Source organism: Hippoglossus stenolepis, chromosome 2, assembly GCF_022539355.2.
Source record: "Hippoglossus stenolepis isolate QCI-W04-F060 chromosome 2, HSTE1.2, whole genome shotgun sequence".
Classification (NCBI taxonomy): Eukaryota; Metazoa; Chordata; class Actinopteri; order Pleuronectiformes; family Pleuronectidae; genus Hippoglossus; species Hippoglossus stenolepis.
The window spans coordinates 26,499,472-26,516,965 of NC_061484.1; the positions used below are offsets into that span (position 1 = coordinate 26,499,472).

At 42.6% G+C, this 17,494-nt stretch overlaps 1 protein-coding gene across 2 annotated transcripts; it reads right to left on the minus strand.

Moving 5' to 3' along the window:
* Positions 1 to 4,256: 4,256 nt before the first annotated feature.
* Positions 4,257 to 16,850, minus strand: tab1 (TGF-beta activated kinase 1/MAP3K7 binding protein 1). Of its 2 annotated transcripts, none has more exons than XM_035182558.2 (11): positions 16,789 to 16,850; positions 15,403 to 15,533; positions 14,876 to 15,029; positions 14,674 to 14,769; positions 13,809 to 13,947; positions 11,088 to 11,204; positions 9,977 to 10,088; positions 8,682 to 8,826; positions 8,098 to 8,311; positions 6,987 to 7,140; positions 4,257 to 4,919 (listed from the first exon to the last, which is right to left on the minus strand). In XM_035182558.2, the coding sequence occupies exons 1-11, from the start codon at positions 16,840 to 16,842 to the stop codon at positions 4,697 to 4,699; spliced, it is 1,539 nt and encodes a 512-aa protein (XP_035038449.1). In that variant the 5' UTR covers positions 16,843 to 16,850; the 3' UTR covers positions 4,257 to 4,696. The 2 variants fall into 2 exon arrangements, with proteins under 2 accessions (XP_035038449.1, XP_035038440.1); XM_035182549.2 differs by having other exon boundaries at positions 4,257 to 4,922.
* Between the last annotated feature and the right edge of the window lie 644 nt (positions 16,851 to 17,494).

A 17,494-nucleotide genomic window follows, 5' to 3' on the forward strand; every position in this document is an offset into this window, starting at 1 on the left:
ATCACTTGTGTTTACACCCGAAACACACCCAGAGCTGCAGGTCAACCCTGTGGATGAAAACCCTTTATCACCAGTCCAGGAAACAGTATTAAAATAAGAGAATATAAAGAGGAAGAGTAACATCTCATCTTCCTATTCCCTTTTCAGGTTATTCCCCAAACATGTCCGTCCGCAGAAAGACAAAGTATAAAGCATGCAGTGTGTATCTTGCCCGACATGATGTGTTAATGAGATAAAGCCTTCAAGCTTCAGGTTACAGGTTTTGTTATTAACCATTTGGACACCCTGCTGCCAAAGTCAAATTCTGTCTGAACCTGAATGGACAGGCCACTTCTCCCATCACGTGGTCTGAGGCAGGTCTGGATATCTAGCTCCACCCTGACCCCTGATGGACAGGCTAAAACAAACAGCTGAGCAGGAAGTGGCAGTGACTGGAGGCCCCACTTAGAATTCAGCTTCACAGCCACCAAGGAGGTTATGTTGTCACCCCTGTTCATCAGTTTGTTCGTCAAGCCAAGAAAATACACCCGTTAACTTTTGGTGTCAATCTGGATGAAGGGGCCAATCCACAAGTGTGTTTTCTGGACATTTTCACCAATTTCCCAGTGAAGTAACTCATGGATCTTGATCTTGTATATTTGGGGGACTGACATCGATGAGTGTTGGTGCTGCTTGACATACTTTATTGGGACCGTTGGACCATGGTGGACATTTATGTATTTTAAGTGCTGTTCTGGATGTCGTTGATTTTCATGGACGGTTTTTATTTTGAGGAAATTCAATTACTACATCCAAATAAGATGGTATAGCAAGTCTTGTAGTCTTTCAGTTTGGATAAAATAAAGTGGAAAGTACATTTACGCAAGAAGTCTTAACTGATCAAAGGTTTAACTACAAAATGTGATTTCTTTCTAAAATATTATGCACTTAAACTCAACAGACAAAATCCCACCACAGCATCTGGAGTAATACAATTTACTTAAAGTCATAATATAAAATGTTGCATTTACACTGGTGCATCAGTGAGAATAAAAACCCAACAGGGACCAGTCTGTTGACCAATGAGTCTGCCTGATCATTTAAAGTAAACGGAGATGTGGATGTTTCCTCCACCACTGACTTCACGCCCTGAACCTCTGGCTGGTCACAACACGTTTTCAGTGACTAAAGCCTCCTGCAGTGAAACAGACGCAGGACAAAGGCTCTTCTGTTTGGACACTTATGGAAAGTAGTCTCATAAGGTGTGAGCTGATAAAGATTGCACCGATAGGAACAGCACTGGTCCACACCATGCAAATATTGTCAAATGAAATATACAATGGTGACACACACACAGGAGTGTCTCCCAGCTCACCGCAGGTCCACATCATACAGCATAATACAGCTAGGACAAGGACCTGCATGTACAGTAGACGACCAGACACTATGAACTTAGTGCTGCAACACTGGACCTGCTGGAGATCCCCCGCTCAGCCATACAAGGCGCCATTTCAAGCTGACGAACTCTCCAACCTCCCCACACACAGCGCAGAGTATCATTTCGGAAACATTTAGCCCGTCTTAAGGGAAAATCATGGTCGAGGCGTTCTTTTCATAGCATTACAGTTTCAAATTTTATAGAAAATAAGGACAAAACCTGATCTACGGACAAGTTTTCTTTTACAGCTCGGTTCAGCCTCTCATCCTTCACCTTGGACTATTCAGTTCCTTTCATTTTCCAAGAGGAGCAATGAAGTTAATTGAACCCACTCTTCAAGAATGAGGTCGTGGCCTAAGCAGGAGGAAAACACCAATTATCCCTGAAATGAACAATTAGCAACGCGCCTTGCGTCTGCTTTGATACTAAACATCTCTCTGCTACAATTCAGCTCCAACTGGTCATTTGAGGGTTTCATGTAAATGGGTTTTTCTTCCATTTACACATTTTTCTTCTTCTAATAACTTCACTGATTAAAGCCAATTAAGGTTTATTAGCAGTGTGTACCTTAGGGAAGGAAATTAACTCCTGAATTTGCTGGATGAAATAGTAAAAAAACCCAACAAACTAGAATTACCGCCCTGTGGTTGTGTGCCTCTGCCGACTAGTTCAGTTTCAATCTACATATGAGGTCTACGTGACCTTTGATCACTAACATCTATTCTGTTCATCTTTGAGTCCAAGTGACAACTGGCTAAAATTTGAAGAAGATATTCCCTAAAGGCAGACTTGCGATATCTTGTCCAGACCTTAATCTTTTATCCCCCAAATCGAGCCGTTTTTTAAGATTTCGCATTCAAGAAGCAAAACAGGGTTTTATGAGGTCACAATGAACTTGACCTTTTTGAGGCCAAATTTGAAGAGATTCCCTGAAGGTGTTCCTGAGATGCTGCTTTCACGAGACTAAAAGCATGTATTGCAAGGTCACAGCAACCTTTGACCTTCGACCACCAAATTTCAATCAATTCATCCTTGAGTCCAAGTGAACAGTTTTATCAAATTTGAAGAAATTTCCTCAAGGCCTTCTTGAGATTTTGTGTTCACAACAATGGGACGGGTGGACGAACAACCAGAAAACCTAATGCCTTTGTCCTCTGGCCTTGCGACTGATGAACACACTGATCAAAAGCAAGAGATGTTGAGATATCTGATTTCTCACAGCTGGATTTTCTCAGAGAGTTAACATACTGCATTACAGAGTCCCAGGCAGACGCAGACTGCAGATCTATACATCTAGAATTGGTGGAGTGAAAACATGAGAAAGTCCCTTTTCCCTCTTGAAAGTAATTCTGGAAAACAGATTACTTTGAGTGGGAGAAATTTATGAGGCAGAAAGAAGAAAACACTGGTATAATGTCCTGAAATACATCGGAAAATCATTTTCAAAAGTGAAATTATTTTTTTAAATGTCATCTCAGCCAGCGAGTACAAGCGTCTGATTCTTGCTTCGGTGCTCCGGAGATTATGGCGGCGGCGGCAACGCGGTGACAGAAAACCCAAAGAGTGATGTCTCAGTCTGACTTTGATGGATGGCTTCATTTGCGCCAACAATCTCTCTCCGCTCCTCCTGCTCCTCCTCCTCGCCCTCACCCACCACATGATGTGCGATTATATTTTTACTTGACTGCGTTATGAACACAATCTGCCCGTGCTCAAGTCTCCATTCACCCCATCCATCAACGCTGCGGCGCTGTCGTGTGCGAGAAGTCCTCCTCCGCTGCTCCTGCTTGTCATGTTGAAAGAGCAGACCATGCCTCATAACCAAGGACACACACTTACAGCCTTGCTACGATTCAACCCTTGTGTCAGCGTTAACGCTTGTTGTTACACGCTAGCTCGTCTTTCATTGGGTCGACACTGACTCTCTTCATTTCGATCGCTGAAAACCACCACAGTCAGCGATTTGGTTGTTCGGGCTTTTCATCTCATGAAGATTATTATTTTATAGCTTTTTTTACCCACTGAAATTTACTGAAGCCTTCAAATGCGTGATCACTGTTGACTTCACTCCAGGAAGGGAAGGTCTCCAGATCTTAGACATTTCTATTTCATTTTGGTCCTCCTGTAAAAAGCAGTTTGTATTTTCAACAAATGAAATTGCACATGTCGGATGCAAGTGCCCACGGCAACGTCACCCATTAGCTTGTAAGCTGCTGGTATGGAGCCTTGAGTTTGGCGTTTTGTCCAGCGCCATCTTGGTTTTTTAGCTTTATTGTCTATTGTCTACACCGTAATATAGAGAATGAACATCCTGCTGCATTGAAGAAGACTTGAAACTAGATCATAAATAGTAAACACAGTAGTAGAGTCATTTTCTCATAGACTTCTACAAAAACCAGTGGAGTCGCCCTCTATTGGTCATTTGAGAGAATACATGGTTGAGGCACTTTCACATTAGAGTCAACGTCCAGTTTCATATAAAGTCTATTGTTAGATGTAGAGAAGGTGAGTGGATTGTCATTTCATTTTCAAGAAATAAAGAATGATAATTTGTTTGCACTTCTTCATCTACTTAATAAAACGTTTTAATTATTCTCTAGTTTGTCCGAGAGTGAATCTGTACAGTGGATTTCCTCTTGTCCTGACTAATGAAGGGCCCGGTGCCATGTAGCTGCTCCCCAATCGACTACCTGTGTCCGTCTGAATGAAGCTTGACTGGTTACGTATTATTTAAATCGTATGTGACCACCTGTCACCACAGGTAATGTTGAAGTCTTGTTTCAAGACATCAAGCTAAAATAAGACAGGTGAGAGAGTAACCACGAAGAGAAGCCAAGAGTTGATTCATTTGAGTGATATATTTCAGTACATATAAAAAAAATACTTTCAAAACGCATTATTTCATCCCATTTTAAGGCCTGAGAGTTTGTAATTACTCTCAGCTCTACAAATTCTTAGGTCTGTGAGATTCCTACACGTTTTTTTTTTTACACCTGACAAAAATGGCTACAATCTGGATTACATATATTCACAATCACTCATCACCAGCATCTGTTACGGAAGAGCAAAGATCATTTCGTGGCATGTCGTGAAACTTTTTTTCTCACTTGGCTTCACAGTTCTTTGATAGCAAGGCCGTGAAAACCTCTGTCCGTCCTCCATGCGTCCTCATGCACCTTTAGGTCACTTATTTTTAGTTATGATACATTAATAGCCCAAACACCTCTTACAGTCTCCGTCCCGTCAAAATCCATGTGCCTCCCCGCTGCACCCTCCTCATCACTGGGGTCCCAGTCCTCCCTGGGTGATCTGGCCGTCACAGTGGTCACTTCCCCACAGGCTGTAAAACTGACTGAAGTCCACGTAGGGCGGAACTCTGCCCGTCTCGTCGGGCTGCGCTGCCTGACTGCCCCTCTGGCGGAACAGGCTCCCGTCTCCCGAGCTGGAGCTGGAGCTCTGCGTCTGGGTGTTGGTGGACTGGAGGGTCGCCGTTGGGCTCTGACTGCTGGGGAGAGCGGAGGAGTAGAAGGAGGAGGAGTAAGGTGGGTGGTTGGGGAGGGTGGAGGACGGGGAGGAGGCAGGTATGAGAGTTGGAATCGAGGACGAAGAGGAGGGGGCATCGGAGGAGAGGACGGGGTCCATATCATGGGAGGACAGGCAGAGGAGAGAGGTGGAGACGGGGAGAGGACGGGGAGGAGGTGGGGTGGTGGAAAGAGAGAAGAGGGAGGTGGAGAGGGTGAGAGGAGGAAGGGGAGAGATGGGGAAAAGAGGGAGTTCAATTATGGGCTGCAGGACGTCGACGCAGGTTTGGGAGGACGTTGGGTGAAACATGCTGAAGGAGCGACAAAAGGAAAAGCGAAAAGAGTGGGACACGGGACGGATAAAGGCGAGTCAGGGACCATGAGGAAGAGAAATGAAGATGTGAGTCTGACAGTGAGTGACAGACAGAAACAGAGCAGAGGTCCTAAAGGAAGAAGAGACGGTGAAAGTAATCCTTGCAGACGACTGAGCACAGGGGGGAAATAAGGAGAGAGAAAGTTTGCACATGCATCAAAACCAAAGCTGCAGGTTAAGGCGCATTCCTCAATTATTCATGCTTTGCTATAAACTTGGTGAAAGAACATTGAAACGATGATAAAAGGATATTGATCATTTAAATAAGAACTTCATAGATTATTTAATTCAATATAGCCAGTTCAGACCTGGTATTAACATCCATCCTGAGAGATTCAATCCCAAGTGGACAGCGTTTAGTTTGTCTGTTCACACCTGACATCAAATAAACATCATTTCTGTTCACGAAAACCAAAATGTGTTGTCTGTGTGAGTTAGTGTCAGAGCGACAAGCGAGATAGCAAAGTGAGGGACTCAGATAACCAATGAACTGCAGATCTACTAAGAAGAAAGATTTTACCAACTTGAAAGAAGTATTACTATTATCATCGTTATAACTGTGAAGATTCTCAGTCATCCAGGTCATGGTGTCTTCAGTAGATTTGCTTGTGTTTCTTGAAGACGTTTCACCTCCCATCGAAGAGAACTGAAGACGCCTCTTGGGTGAGAGCTGAAACGTCCTGTGATCACACCCAGCCGGGCGGCTGCGGCTCAGGGGGTAGAGCGGATTGTCGACTAACCCATCAATCCCCCTGCTTCCCTTGTCCACACACCGGAGTGTCAGTGATAGAAAAGATGTATAGAAGTGCTGTGTGGATGTGACTTGTATTGTAAGTGCTTCGAGGAGCCACCTAGAAATACTCTTAACAAACACAGTCCATTACCATTTTACCAGCTGTGATGCAGGTGATGGAAAAAGCATGTGGTCGACACCAGCTGGCAGTGCAGGCAGGACTGGGGCCAGTTACTCACAGCAATTTGTAAAATTATTTTTTTTCTTGGGAAAGCGTGAATGACTTCCTGTGTCGTTTGTTTCTGCCAAACACAGTAAATCAATTGTAAAGATGACGCCCGAGAGCTTAACTGCTGTAATTACATCTACATACTTGTAGTATGTGATATACACCGTATCCTTATGAGGAAATGACAATTACTAAATATTGATTCAGCTGTAAAAGATCAATCTGCCCTTTGGACACTGTGAAATGAATCCAGGCCTCACACACACTGGAACAATGGGGAAGTGAAAATTACACTCACACGTAAATAAGCAAAGCAGAGGAGGGACACAGGGAAGTGAATATCAAGCTTACTTAAAACAAATAGAACAAGGGAGGGAGGACAGGGTTATCTAAAATACACAAACAAACTTCCCAGCAGGGAGGGAGGTGTTGAGTCAGAATAACTCAGAGTAAAGAGCGGCACGTGGGAGTTCAAACAAGCTTATCCAAAACAGGTAGAGTAGGCGGCGGGACACGAAGTGGAAATCAAGTTTATGATATGAACAGATACGAGACAAAAAGCACGTATCAGGGTCTGAACAGCAGGGAAAAAACATGCAAATGAATAAAAATCAAGCGTACCCAGACCAAACATAAAGAGTGGGAGGGAACCAGGGGCGGAAAAACATGTCTACTCACAGAGCAAGTGGACAGAGGAGAAAAACCATGCTTACCCTGGCGTGGGGGTGCCTTCCTCTAAGGTGGACGCAGTGTTGGTTCCATTGGTGAGGGTATTTTGGGAGGGCATGACCAGTGAGAGGGTGACGCTCGTTTTACTGGTGCTCTGGCTGTTGGAGTAGGGCACAGACACAGGGTAGATACGGCCCCCTGAAACAAGAGGGAATAAAAAAAAAGAGCCGATATTGTTATTTACTTTTCATAAGTGCTATTATTAAGAAAAACAAGAGTGGGAAAAGCTCAGCATTAAAAAGATATCTCGGAGACCTGGAGTAAATTGGGTTTTTTTTTTCTGCCTTGGCCTTGTTGTGATATTTTTGGCAACACTTCATAACATCTTTGCCTTTAGAAAATAAAAGCTCAGACAAGGATAGACGTAGTGTGATTTCAAGGTTTCTTCTAAAGAGGTGATCTCTGTCCAGATCAAACTGAACCATGGTTTCAGTAGAGTTGCAGTTCGGGATCACTTTTCTGAATAGTTAGGACTTTTGGACCAGTTGCAGGAAGTAAACACAACATTAAACAGTAGAAGAAGAAAAAGAAGCAGAGGAACTGCTTGTAGTATTTTCAGGAGTGAAAACACTCTTCACATACTTTCACATACACATACTTTCTACAAGATGTTAGATATTTGGAGGTCATGATTCAGAACTATAAAACTGATACTGATATTTAAGATCAGCTTAGGACATAACTTCTTCTAATGGTTCTTAAACCCTTTATTTCAGAAACGTTCCTTTGCCAGATTTTAATAAAAAAATTGAAAAAAGTAATCAGAAGTAGGATATTCTTCTCTGTTAATATCTTAAAAAAATACTGTGAAGCTTCATCTCTTCGGGCCTGATTAAAAAAAGTTAAAAATAGATTTGTGCTACAATTGGTAACAGCTCAAGAAGATTGAAGATGAATTAGTTTTTAGAGTTACAGCCCAGAAAGGTTACAAACCACTGATATGAAGACTTTATGATTCTTTAACATACTGTATGAATTTGAATTATATATTTGTCACATTTCTCTAAGTTCAAAGTGAGGAACACTGGCGTTGGTGTAACCAGTACAGAGGTGTGAACCAGGACCGGCTTTCTGTGATACGTGGACCCATCCTACCCTGAGTGGGAGTGAGCGCTCCATCAGCCAGCGGGTAGTTGAGCGTACGGATGAGCAGAGTCATGTCCTCGTGCTGAGAACAGAAGGTCGCCCTCTGACGGCCGGACACGTAGACGTCGTGGTGCAGCCGCTTGACGCGCTCCACCACCGACTGAGCCACAGCCTCCAGACTGGTCTGGAGGGCCAGCTCTGCTGCTACCATGGCAACAATTTCCTACAGAGACAGCAGAGGAGACGGGGAGTCGGAGAAAGATATATCGATGTTTGAGTTAGAGGAAGAATGATAAAGAGGATGAAAACGAAAAATTTGAAAATGAGAAGAGAAGAAGAGGAAAAGACGCCGATAATGGACTTTCAGACTAAGTGGTCACGTAGATGTGATTACAAGAAGAGGACAAAGAAAAATAACACAACGATTACATTAGTAAAAAAGGAGCAAGGAAGTCTGGGTAGAATGACAAAAGAAGGTTGAAGGTTAGAGACAGAGTAGGAAGTAGAGAAATATTACCACAGATTAAAGACATAAATGAAGTGAAGTTAAATTGGCTGAGGTGGAAAGAAACTGTCAGGATGAATGCACGAACCTGATTGGCCTGTTCGGTGCCATGGGCCGACTCCAGAGCATTGATTAGTCCTTCTGACATGAGCAACAAGAAGCCCGTCACACTGTCCAAAGATTGGCTGACGGGAATCTCAGGCTCTGCAATGATTGGTTTGGTCTTTGCCACACTGACGGCAGAGGAAGACAAAAAGATAGATATGTAGATACATGAACAACACAAAGAGATAAAGAAGGAAACAAGCACAAACTGTTTTCGGATATGAACTCTGGAAAATGTCCAGAAAGTTGGCTCTGAACATTTTCTAGAGTTTCACAGACTCTAGAAAATGTTTATGTTTATGTTTGTTTAGTTTGATGTCCGCCACGTGTTAGAAATGTCATCAACACATCCACTTGCTGTGAATTTTCCGCACATTGTCCTGTTGTATTCTCCCTCAATCAGACATTTCTCGGACTCTACCCGGGGGCAGGCAGGAACAGTTCCAGAAAATGTCCGCCTGACACGAACATTTGCCTCTTTTTCAGTAAAACGTCTGACTGTAAGAGGATCTGAAATGAATACATTAAATCCAGCTACTCCCATCGACCCAAAGATCGATTGCTTATACTTTGAACACATCAAATTTCCTGCACTCTCCCCGACGGCACTAAGGAGGAAATCCTATAAGGATTCTTTTGTGCGTCTCATTGAGGATCATTCTTGGCATGACTCATAGATATTTGAGCCGCACTTGCTTGGCCTGAGCAACAGACAAGAACAGGAAATGAGACATGTGAGAGAAGGGGGCGGGCCCTGGATTATAGAATTTCAGGAGGTTCAGGTGTCGTAAAAGTAATCACTGGAACAGAGTCAGCTCTGATAATGAAGCCAGAACTGTCCAGGTGCTGCTGAACACACACACGCTGACACAACTTCAAAATATTTCTTCAGTCGTAACATTTTCCTTTGAAACACGGCTCTTTAAGTAGATAGTTTGATATTCACCTCAAATATCAGTTTGTGGCCCAGAGGGAAAGGACAGGATTGATGCCACTCTCTCATTTTTTGTGTGAAAGATATTAATTAGTCAGATCAAGCTGGTGCTAATTTGATCTTAGCTTAGCATAAAGACCGGTTCAGTCAAATTTGACTGATTAACACATTATCACTATGACCAGTGAAGACACAGTAGAAGCACATGACTCTCTGACCTGTAAAAACACCACTTGACAGTTTGGGATTTCTGTTTGTGGATTAAACAAACGAGGCAACAATCTGGAGGAGTTCGGGAGTCTTATAAAGTGCTTTATGAACAGACAGCGTGTTTGTGGCTTCACCTGAGCAAGTCGATTTCATTGTAGTTAAATTTGACCCGGTAGTCTCCCAGTCTCCTGGTGCTGCTCTGTCCCGCTATCTGGCCCGCCTGCCTCACACGAGCAGAATCCACACCTAGAGGAGACGAGAGGCGTTATGGAGGAGCATAAAGCAGATGAGTCTTAGGAAGGTGGATAGCGAGCAGGAGATTTTTGTATGGGGGGGGAGAAGAAGAGGACAAAGCAATGAGACAAGAGCAATAAGAGGAGGCAGGGAGCGGGAGGGTGGGATGAAAATATGAGGGGAGAGGTCACCTTCAGCTGGGTTAATGGAATGACTGCCATTTCATTTAAATCATTCAGAGAAGGGCCTGAAAAGCAGAGCAATTACGTGACTCCCGACTGGCAGAGACAAAGAGAAGGAGCAACAGAACAAAGAGACGGAGCTCTGCCTCCTCCTCTAATGGCGCCCCGCGAAACGCTGGGGATCGATGCAGCCAATTCCACATAATATTTATTACAGGTGCCAAGCCACACCTAACGCTTCTTCTGCAAAGCTTTTCACAATGTGTGTATTTTCTGTTACACACACAACCTTCATTACTGGTCCATTAGCTTGGCTGTCCACCATGGATAGATGACACAGTGCAAGCTAGTCCACACTAATGGCAGATGTGTCTGAATGGACTTAGTCTGCTGTAGTAAAAATCACGTTTTATTCCAATATAACCAGGATATATTTCTGTCTATTAATCTGTAAGAACCACAGATATTCAAGTTGATAAAAACTTAATAAAAGTTTAAGGACAATCAAATTCAAAAAGCTTTTCTTCAAAGTTAAAACTAGACCGAAATGAGATGAAAGAAATCAACTCTAAACTCTGTTTAACCTTTCATGGGATTCATTGCTTGGTGTCCTGTTAATTCCCAGGAAAAAAGCAGTCTGCTGAGAACAAGAGGAAAGAGGCAACACTAATGAGAAATTGGTGAATTGTGGACGTCTAGCTGATAATTTGAAATATCCTTATAGCCCTTTTTCAAAAATGTCTAAATGCAAAGTCAGAAACAGAAACGAAATTAAATCTACACAAAAATAAGAATCATCTTTCTCCATGACCGTCTATCGGTGTCTCACCCAGAGCGGTGAGTCGCTGCAGCTCGTCCTCATTGTCGGTGTTGTGTGGTCGGCCGATCTGGAGAACCTGATTCTGGCCATCGCTGCTGGACTTACACAGCAGCACCCTGTTGGTACCTGGAGCCGCAGAACACAACAACAAGCACAAGAGTATTTACAAAAAGAGCATTTGTATTTGTCGATTTCTACCAGGGAGGATACGAAAGTGGTAACTACCAAATGTATGCTGAATCCTGCCTGTCTGCATAGGATGGTAAAAACTAAATAAATGTTTTAACAGCCTCCCGGTGCCGCTGATAAAATGAAATGAGGTAAAAGATATCTGCAAATTCTCGGTCTTTCTTATACGTACATCTAAATGGAATGCAACCATTATTGTTACCACTTAAAGCTGTTTAATAAGTCAGTCTGTCTGCTGTTGAAACTTTCCGTGATACTCTCAGCTGTGTAGATCTAACCTGGCAGTGTTGACATTGTAGTGATTAATAGGCTTCAATAGGCTAGTGATTAACGTTTCAGTAAAGAATAGCCAACCATGCTTTTTGTATGTTCATATATCCTCGTTACACACACACACACACACACACACACACACACACACACACACACACACACACACACACACACACACACCCACACACACACACACACACACACACACACACACACACACACACACACACACACACACACACACACACACACACACACCTAGTCCCAGCATATCAAATTATGGGTCATATGACCTTAACTGTCAAATATATTTCACGTCAACAGACAGCTGGGAGTGCTTTTTAGAGCCCACTTCCTACGCTTATGTTGAAACCTCTGTGGGATTCATGTTCTGTCAACTTTGAACTCCTGACCCCCACACAACCGACCAGCAGGAAGAACAGTCCTCCTTCCTACCCACGTCTAATTGCTACCCCCCCCCCACCCCACTTCAGCACTCTGTGCCATGTCCTTGAGGACAAAAGAAAACGAACACACAGAGAAAGAGTGGTTGGGGTTGGGGATCTTTTCTTTAGCGACTACAAAGTGAAAGATGCAACCAAGCTTCAAACTCAACCGTACATTTATGGGATTTAGGAAACGCTCCTAACTAAAGTGATATAGAAAGAGTGCAGCACTAGAATCAGATGGAAGCAGCACGTAAGAATTCCTCTCTGGTACACTTGTGTTCCCCCTGCAGGTGCAAAGCATAATTCACATTTTTATCATTGCCATAAATACAAGACGCAGTTTGAGCCTCCCCATGGTCAGAACTACATGCATGACAAGCTGGCAGAAAAGGAACCGGCAACCTAAGAAGCCAAAGAACCATGTCCACTAACAGGGTTTACTAATGTTGATGCATAATCTACTTGTTGTGACATCAAACATTACAACTTATATAACAGGAAGAATGAAAACCGATCATTACATTTGTAAAGGATATTATATATACTATATTTGTCCTATTATGTCCTGATGATGCTTAATTGTTTTACCATCCTCAGCAGACAGGGAGGATTCAGGATCCATGTGCCCAATATAATCTTCTTCTTATAGCTAGCTGCTAACGCTCTGGTTGGTGTTCCTGCCTGGCTCACCAGAGCGGAGCAGAGAAGCCGTTCTCCCGATTATAAGTTTGAGTAGACGTAAGAAGACACACGGTGCCTAGTTACATGAAACAAGTACCATCTACAGTGACTACAGTCTGGAACCCTTATGTTTAACTTTGATGATTCTTGAATAGAGATTCTTATAAATGTCTGTGGCCCCTCATGGTTGATGTGTCGGTGAATGTCTGCCTATCCCATTTAAAATGGCCTGCAGGTTGCTGTACTAAAATATTAATGACAGATGCCTTCTTTTCCGTTTCAGGTAGGAATGTGAACACTTTATACACACCCACCCACACACTAATACAAACATACACATAGAGCAACCTATCGAGCTACTGCCCCTGCAGCTGTTGTTCACAGGAGCCAGATTTGGCACCGGGGATTCAAAAAACAATGACCAATGCTGTAGGTATGTTTTGAATCCAGGGAGTCGATGTGATTCCAACATTTGTGTGAAGGCCACAGAAAACAGAAGCTGTGGGAACAGTTTTCTGGTTTTCTATGGAAATAAACACTCTGCAAAAGATGTAAAACACGCGTTTGCTGGAGGGCATTTCATGGTGGCTGCGTGAGACAGACTGAGCTTGGTTTAGGTCATTCAGAACCATGGGAAATGCATAAATAATCTGGATCAATAATCTGAGATAGTATTTCAATCCCCACGTTGGTTGACAAGTTTGTATTTAAATGTGTGCATTTGAGTGAATAAGAGCACATCACCCCAAGAAATATTGAATATTTGATAAATAAATACTTTATAAACCCTTGACCATTAGTCTCTGGTTACTAATTACCTTCGCCAGGTTATGATTTCACCCCTGAAATATATTCAAACTCACTGGTCTCTAGTGGGAAGACTAGTGAGGTCTGACTTGAAAGAGAGAAATTACTGCAAACCCAAATCTATTTGAAGACTGCCATCTACTGGCGTAAAGCAGATACTGAATTGACTTCTATTTCGGTGGAGAACACAGTGTTGATTACTATAAATCAGATGATGTAGTATCAATGTGCTTTGGTCGTATATATAGAATTGGTGGTAGCAAAATTTAAATCCCACTATCAGGACTATCCTGTCAGACTTTGGGTGTTCTCTGAACGTGTGTGTCCGTACCAACATTAGCGATGTAGAGCTTGTTGTTGAGGATCAGCGCCACCACAGCTGTAGCTCCTCCTGACACCTCCTGCTCGAGCTCCTTCAGACGCTCCTGCACCTTCTGACTCTGAGGAGAAAGCTGGTGGAAGGACACATTCTGAGCAGCCAGGAAATGAAGAAGAGGAAGGAGGGGAGGAGAGAGGAAGGGGGTGGTAGTGGGCAAGGTGAGCAAATAAAATATAGTAGGTAGAAGGAGGAGGAAGGAAGGGGAACAAAGAAATGGGAAAACAAAATCAGTAGGCGTGAGCAGATTGAAGGTGAGACAGGAAATGAGAGAAAAGATAAAAGAGGAGATGGGAATTAAAAGAGCGTTGAGACGAGATGAAGTGCAGGTGAAAACGAGAGGAAAGGGAGGAGCGGTGGAGGAGGGGGGGAAGAAAGGAAACAGGCAGGAGGTGATATGAAAAGAGATGAGTGAGAACACAGGAGATAGTGAGCATGAAAGAAACAGATAAGAAAACAAGAAAAAGGGAGAGAACAGAGAAGGGGATAATATAACTAGATGTTCTTAATTAAACTAGTGTTTGCCATATAATGTTTTATTTGTTGGCAACCCGCCACAATATCAACCAGAACACTGAAGAGGGAAATAAGGAAGGGGGGGCAGGAAGAGCTCGATCCCGAGAAGGGAAAACAGAGAGACATTTATCTAATGAAACAGGCTGATGAGACCAATTAGAACATAACAGGCTCTGTCTCCGATGGCTCAGGCTAATGCCCAAATCTGCGGTTGCCATGGAAACCGACAGAGGAGTTCCCAAGTTAATTTTCAGCTTAATCTGTGGATGTGCTTAGCAGAGTACGAGGGTTTGTGCATGTCTACCTCGTTGTGCGGTAGGACGTAGTTGGAGAGGTGAGCCTTCTCCGCCAGAGCATCGTCTATAGTCTCGAAGTAGCTCTTCTCCACCACATCGAACGCCTGCAAAACAAAACAGATATCTACATGTAATATGTGGATCACACGCACATCGATGCCAAGTTCACGCTCCTAATATTGTAGAAATGTTTGTGAGAATCCTGCAGACCTGAGTGAGGATCCTGCGGACGTCGCTGTCCGTGTGGTTGGATTTGAGCTGTCCCAGAAGCAGCTCAGCTGTCAGACACTGGGAGGCGAAGCTGGCCACTCTGCTGCCATCGTAACCATTAAAAACCCCGTACAGGAAGCAGCCATCCTCGCCTCTGATTGGTGGAGAAAACACAACGAACATGAGGCTCCTGTTTCACTTCAAGGAGGAAGGACTGTGAGACTATGGACAACAAAACATCCTTCACATCTGGCAGGTTGAGAGAGACGTGTTGGCCAAGCGCTTTTATGTTTTGAGAAAAACTAAATGAGTCATCGTAGAAATTGACAGTTTTTCAAATTCTAAATTACCTTAAAAATAACGCAACTCATTTGAGAAGTTGTCAGTGATATACTGCTGTGACTTTGACTTTAACATCTGAATAAACTTCAATTGGTTTCTGAGATGCAGATGTTGAACACAAGTCAGCTGTTTCCTCCTCAGCAGTTAGTTGTACAGTTTCTGTTTCATTCTGACTGAGGTCTCACCTGAACCGGAGGTGTCCGTCCTCATTGGGATGGCTCTGGGTTCCTTTATCGTCAGAGCTGTACACAGAGTTAGTGGCTGTGCCGACTCCACACATCTGACACAGCGGCAGGTCGTCTGTCCAGCTCTGATGCTGCCGGGGGCAAAAGAGAAAAAGGGGAAAAGGCATCACTCCACACGTGAAGACATCAGCAGTAACTGTAAGAAAACTATATTCATTCACATCTTCCACCAAATTATTGTGATTACAGTAAGTGACACAAAAGACTTTTTCTAAATGACAAATTCTTTACTTCAGACAGTCAGGGACGTTAATAGTTTTCCCCCCATTGAACACACCAATTAACTCAACCGCAAAAATGCTACTAGAAAGTGTTAACAAATGCTATTTAACTTGTAGAATAAGATGATTAAAAAAAAAGTTTACAAAAGTTACAAGGTGCTCTACAAGTTAAAAAGTAAGAACTATTAAGAACATTACTTGGATTCAACTACTCTTAAGCTTTTATCCGGAAAACAAGAATAATGTCCAATAACAAAGCATAATCATTTATTAAACACTATAATATCATAAATTATGTGTTAACATCTGTAAATAGAGAATAAAAAAACATGTATTCACTGTAAAATATAGATTATAACACAACTATTCTGATTTGAATTTCATTTTAGTTCTCCATGTGAACAGTTGTGACAAGACCTAGACCACAGTCTACTAGAAAACCTAATAATAATTATAATAATAACTCAGAACAGTAAATATAAGAGAAATGACAATCAGCAGGATGCAAAGTGACAAATAAACACGTTTATAAGTTAAATGAATAAACACAGAGCTGTGTCACAGGAAAACTTGAACACATAAAACCAAACAGACAGCAGCAACTATCACAGAAAGCACAGGTGTTAAAGTTTCTGAGGAATCATACAAGTGAAACTCACTGAATCAAACCATCACTTCCCACAAACGGACATTTTTAAAACTTGAATTAAAAGCCAAATCTTCCTTTAGCCTGTTTGTTTACAAAGTAGCTAGTGAGCTAATCGTGATTCTCAGCTAATTCCCACGTGGACGTGTTAAAAACCAAACGATGCCAAAGGGACTGGAGGTTCGCGTCCAGCTCGTGACTCCACCAACACCCACTCACTTGTCACAGATCGAAGACAATGTTCGGAGGGCTTCGGTTCAGGAAGCTGTTAGCAAACATCCGGACGAGCTAAACCAAAGCAGCTAGCAGCAGCTGGAGCGTCGCTGAGGGACACGAAGCGACGCTCCAGCTGCGACGAGACGGAGACGGACACCGGGGGAGACAGAGGACGTGTCCAACAACGGGTCAGTGGAGAGACAGGAGCGAGAGGGAGAGACGAGAAGCTGAGTTTTAACTTACGCTTTGCATCAAAGTCCTGCGCTGCGCCGCCATGTTGGACGGGTGCTGCTGCATTCACGGACCCGCGGCTCACTTCCCTTACGAGTTTCACCGTTACTAACAAAAACAGCGCATTAACCATAAATACACGTTTTTATTTATGGATCATTGATTCACTTTTGTGATGCCACTTGCTGATGAAGAGTTCGCACTGATTTCAAAGTGTTTTATCTCCGGACGTCTTGTTTTTGTTAGCCTCAAAAGTTCTTAGCTAAATTTCCGATAGCACCTGAAGGCAGCATCTGTACATTTTTGTAGAGCACCTAAATTTCAGTTTATTTTTCTGCACGTTTATGTAAAATTATTGTTTAAGAATATCTTTGTTATATTTATTTATAATTTATCAATTTATTGTATTTATAAATAAATAATATTGAATAATGAATAATATTTATATTTGAGATAATGTATATTATGATTTGTTTATACAAATAAAATTGAATTGAATTGATTTTCTTTAATTGTCCAAACAGTAAATAACAAATGTGATATAAAATAAAATGAATATTACACTGGGTAACCTTGACAACACCTCCACCCTCTGGCTTCACTGTTAACTACAACTGCAATAACGCCTATTAGCTGAGGATCATTTTGTGATTAATCATTGTCATAACTTATTTTAATTAACACGTCCTGATGTGATCATAATAAATGTATCTGAGAA